This window comes from Cebus imitator, unplaced genomic scaffold, assembly GCF_001604975.1.
Source record: "Cebus imitator isolate Cc_AM_T3 unplaced genomic scaffold, Cebus_imitator-1.0 Scaffold237, whole genome shotgun sequence".
NCBI classification, from domain to species: Eukaryota; Metazoa; Chordata; class Mammalia; order Primates; family Cebidae; genus Cebus; species Cebus imitator.
Window position 1 is genome coordinate 3,251,798 of NW_016107552.1, and position 4,639 is coordinate 3,256,436.

The following is a 4,639-nucleotide window of genomic DNA, read 5'->3' on the forward strand; positions in this document are numbered from 1 at the left end:
GCTACTCAGGAGGCTGAGGCAGGAGAATTGCCTGAACCCAGGAGGCGGAGGTTGCGGTGAGCCGAGATCGCGCCATTGCACTCCAGCCTGGGTAACATGAGTGAAACTCCGTCTCAAAAAAAACAAAAAAAAAAATCTGTTAACAGCTCCAGTGATGATCTGGCTTGTAATGATGGTCTCTGCTTTCTTGGGTTTGGAGTAAACAATTGTAATATTTACTTAGCTATTTGTGTTTCTCTTTGTTCAAGGTATCGGCTATTTTCATAATTGTTTAGAAGTTTTTCCTCTCCTTGATTGGAAAGATTATATTGTACAATATTAAAATAAGTTTATTACTTGAAAAAAAAGCATCTAACTCAAAGTATAATTTTTCCCTATGATTGCAACATTATTTTTAAACAAAAAGTAGAGCAAAAACAGTGTTTTTGCTCTAATACTAAATAGTAAATACTAAATACTCTAATACTAAATACTAAAAACCGTATGACTGGAAAAAAATGTCATCATCTATAGAAATAAAGTCGGTCTTACTTTAAAGATATTTCTGAATTGCACCCAGTGGGCCACAATCATTATTAAACACAGAGGTGATTTACAATGGTCACACATCGAGTAATGTGCAAAGGACTGCAAACTTATTTCAAGGTGCAGTGTGATTTCTACTCTGAGAACAGAAAATAGAGGGGCCCTGGGGGCAAAGGAGAGCACAGGATATAGACACGCATCTCCTTTCGAAAGTACATTACGTGCAAGTATATGAAGACGAGATTCTATACTTACAGATCTCTGGCCACTAATGATGTTTCAATGTCTCTTTACCCATGCACATGTGAAATATTTCACTCTGTGTTAGTGATCTCCATTAAAGACATTTGCCCATCAGAGTGATGGTAGGCAGAATTCTACCTGTTCTAATCCCTGGAGCCTGTGATTATAGCAGGATACCAACCCTGTGATTATGTTATGCTATATGGCTCCGTTGGCTTTATGATGAAAGTTTTCCAAACGGGTCATTTGTAATCACATGAGCTCCTGTAAAAGCAGGAATGTTTTTTTCTGGCTGATGGCAGAAGAAGAGGTCAGTTTCAAAACACAGTAAGGGCTCAGTGTGCCCTGGCGGGCTGGAAGATGAAGAAGGGTTTGCTATGTGAGAGAAGCCAGGACTGGCCTGCAGCTGAAAGCCAACGACAACAAAACAGGGACCTCTGTCATCCAACCACAAAGAAACGGATTCAGCCACAACGACATGAGCTCGGAAGAGGAGGGCTGCCACGCCTCCAGATGATAATGCGGATTGGCTGACACCTTAATTTATGTCTTGGAAGGTCCTGAGAGTTATAAACTACCAGATGTCTGATCAGAAGAACTGTGCAGACAGACGAGCGTTGTCAGAAACTGCCACGTTTGTGGTATGTTAAGCAGCAATAGAAAATGATGTGGAGCCAGCCAACCATGCAGAATGTTCTGGGAACATAACTCTGCCAGAAAAATCGGGAGAGCACGTGACTCATAACTCATCTGTCAAACTCCCAACCTCTTAACAAACAGTAATTAGGCTCACCTCTTCTGTTTGGTCCACAGACAGCTACCAACCAAACAACGTCTGCCAGAGCTTACTTACTTTGTCAACTCAGCATTCGTACTTGCCACAAATCCTGCTATGGATTCCTGTCGACGAACAATATCGTGGAAACAATCAATGCCAATGAACATTGTTCTTTGTACCTTGAGTTAGAATGTGAGCAAAATTTCAGCGTTAACAAGAGCGAATCTCGAGTTTTATCAGATCTAAGTTAAACGGAGTCGATGAAATACAACATACATTTGTCTCCACCTTCCAGAGGGCTCCTCCCATCTTGCAGTTCATCTGCTGGGCAATCTTCGTGATGATGGTCCTTGCCTGGACCTTCTCGATGGTCCTTTTCACCACACATTGGCTTGGAATCGGGAATGTGGTACATAGGTATTTTTTTATGTGGTCGTATCTGTTTTTGTCATCATTGGGCAGGACACAAATCACCTTGAAAACCAGAAAACATGGTATTCCTGAAGATACAACAGTGATACAGAAAAGAAAAACCATCTGGAGCAGGCAACTTAGGTGGCAGACTGACATGCTAGAGTCAGTTTATTAGGAAAATATTTGAGTCCAAGAGGGTGAAGGGTCTAGAGCCATGTTAATTATAACAGTTATATCAATTTATAATATATTTAGAAAATTGTCGGTGGCTCACGCCTGTAATCCCAACACTTTGGGAGGCCGAGGCAGGTGGATCACAAGGTCAAGAGATCGAGATCATCCTGGTCAACATGGTGAAACCCCGTCTCTACTAAAAATACAAAAAATCAGCTGGGCATGGTGGCGCGTGCCTGTAATCCCAGCTACTCAGGAGGCTGAGGCAGGAGAATTGCCTGAACCCAGGAGGCGGAGGTTGCGGTGAGCCGAGATCGCGCCATTGCACTCCAACCTGGGTAACAAGAGCGAAACTCCGTCTCAAAAAAAAAAAGAAAGAAAATTGTAATTAGTTATAATTATTAGTTTCATTAAACAATTAGAAGGGCGAATGTATGGAAGAAACAAAATAACATTATAAAGTATAATTAACATTAATTTGCTCTAAGTGTTTAAATCAGTGTTATAAATTATGCTTAATGTTATAAATTATAATTATAAATGACAGCAATTGCTGCAAGAGGCGATTTGGCAATATACATCAATTGCTTAAGCCTGCGGTATCATTGCCATCCTACTTGTTCAGTTTCCAGGAACTTATCACCACGTTGACGGGGATGGATTAAAATCAGGCTGAAGGATACAATGGTCAGGACAGTCACCATTTACAAGACTATCACAAAGAGAAACGGGGGGAAAAAAACACTAAGGCAGGGCCTTAGTAAAACTCTTTTAAACAACCTGAAAAATCAAGCTGCAACTGCACAGATAAGGGAGCAAGGCCCAACACAGAAATGCCTTTGTTCTTTGTGTCATCAGCAGGCTCCCAGGAAAACGCTTCCTCCCCGTCTATGGACAGGTACACACTGTGGGCTCCATGGGCACTTGCACAAGGGGGAGGCGTGGCTGAGACGTGCCTGCAGCTGCACAGATTAGGACAGTTGCACAGACGGCCATACAGGGAAATTTCTTCTAAACGCTTTTGTGTTCAGTTGTAAAGTGGCAGCCCTCTCAGGCCCCCTCTCTGCTGCAGAGAGCTTTCCTCTTTTGCTCCAACCTTACTCTTGGTGTCCACACTACTAAATTTTCTTGGCCATGAAACAAAGAGCTCAGATAACACCTCACACAATGCAACAGCATCATCATGATGTGTAAGGCACTTGCCGAGCGGTTTACCTGGCAAAGTTAATACTTTCAGCAACCCGCCGAAATGAGTAGTAGTATTCCCATTTTACTGCCGAGTAAGCAAACTTAGGAGTTACGGAAATTGCCCGATTTCCAAGCTTTCAAATACTGGGTTGGATCTCCAGTAGGAAACTAAGCAGTTAGGAAGACTGGCTACTAGTTGGGTTATTCCTGACTTTCTTGGGAAAATGATTAGTAAGCACCATCATGTTAAAAATAATTTAAGTAAATTTTTGGCGGACATCTTTTATCAGATTAAGGAAATTCTCTTCTCATTCTATACTGGTTTTCTTCCTTTCACGTGAAAGGGTATAGATTTTCAAATGCATTGTCTGCAGTGAGAAATATTTGTCCCATCGTTCAGACTAAACAGTTAATCATTTACATTTTTTCTACAGGTGACCTATTTCAAACTTTCAAATGACTGCCATACAGTAGCTTTCGGTGGTTTAGTATTTCATTAATCGCCAGTGAATCTATGCTAATGAATTATACTTGTTTCTGTTTTTTTAGACTTAGTCATCTTCAGTCTTCACAATATCAAATTTTCATATTTTCAAAGGACCAGCTTTTAATTTTTTGGTTTTGGTTTACAGATGAGTGGTGAGATTAGAATTATATGTACAGATTAGAAAATAGCATTATCTCAATATTAATTTTCTTAAATGGGTAACGTGTTAAGAGTGTCTTGGTTTTCAAAATACCCACTGACATATTTAGAAATTAATGGAGCAGCATAGCACACATACATACACATACATAGTAACTACCATGAATTACAATCATATGCATATGGTAAAGGAGAAAAACAATGATTATACAAATGTGGTAAAAAATGGGTATTTGTATTATTTTTCTAATTCTTCCTATAAGTCTGAAATTACACTAAAATATAAGATGAAAGGAAATAAAAGTTTCTAAATATCCAGAAAAAAATAAATGGAAGGTTTAGATTCGATTAATGCATAATTTTTTTTTGAGATGGAGTCTTGCTCTGTCGCCCAAGCTGGAGTGCAGTGGCATGATCTCGGCTCACTGCAACCTCCGCCTCCCAGGTCCAAGGGATTCTCCTGCCTCAGCCTCCTGAGCAGTTCGGAGTATAGGCACGTGCCACCATATCCATCTAATTTTTTGCATTTTTAGTAGAGACGGGGTTTTACCGTTTAATCGAGATGGTCGCGATCTCCTGACCTCATGATCCACCAGGCTTGGCCTCCCAAAGTGCTGGGATTACAGGCGTAAACCACCATGTCCGGCCACATAATTTTTTTTTTTTTTTTT

General features: G+C 40.5%; 1 protein-coding gene across 1 annotated transcript in view; it reads right to left on the reverse strand.

The window, feature by feature from the left end:
* Nucleotides 1-4,639, reverse strand: part of PIWIL3 (piwi like RNA-mediated gene silencing 3) — a 52,220-nt gene that overhangs the window by 7,084 nt on the left and 40,497 nt on the right. Inside the window, exons 14-15 of the mRNA XM_037727712.1 lie at nt 1,823-2,020; nt 1,622-1,725 (exon numbers count right to left, since the gene is read on the reverse strand). Of these exons, the coding sequence (XP_037583640.1) occupies nt 1,622-1,725; nt 1,823-2,020 (302 nt within the window). The remainder of the gene's footprint in view (nt 1-1,621; nt 1,726-1,822; nt 2,021-4,639) is intronic.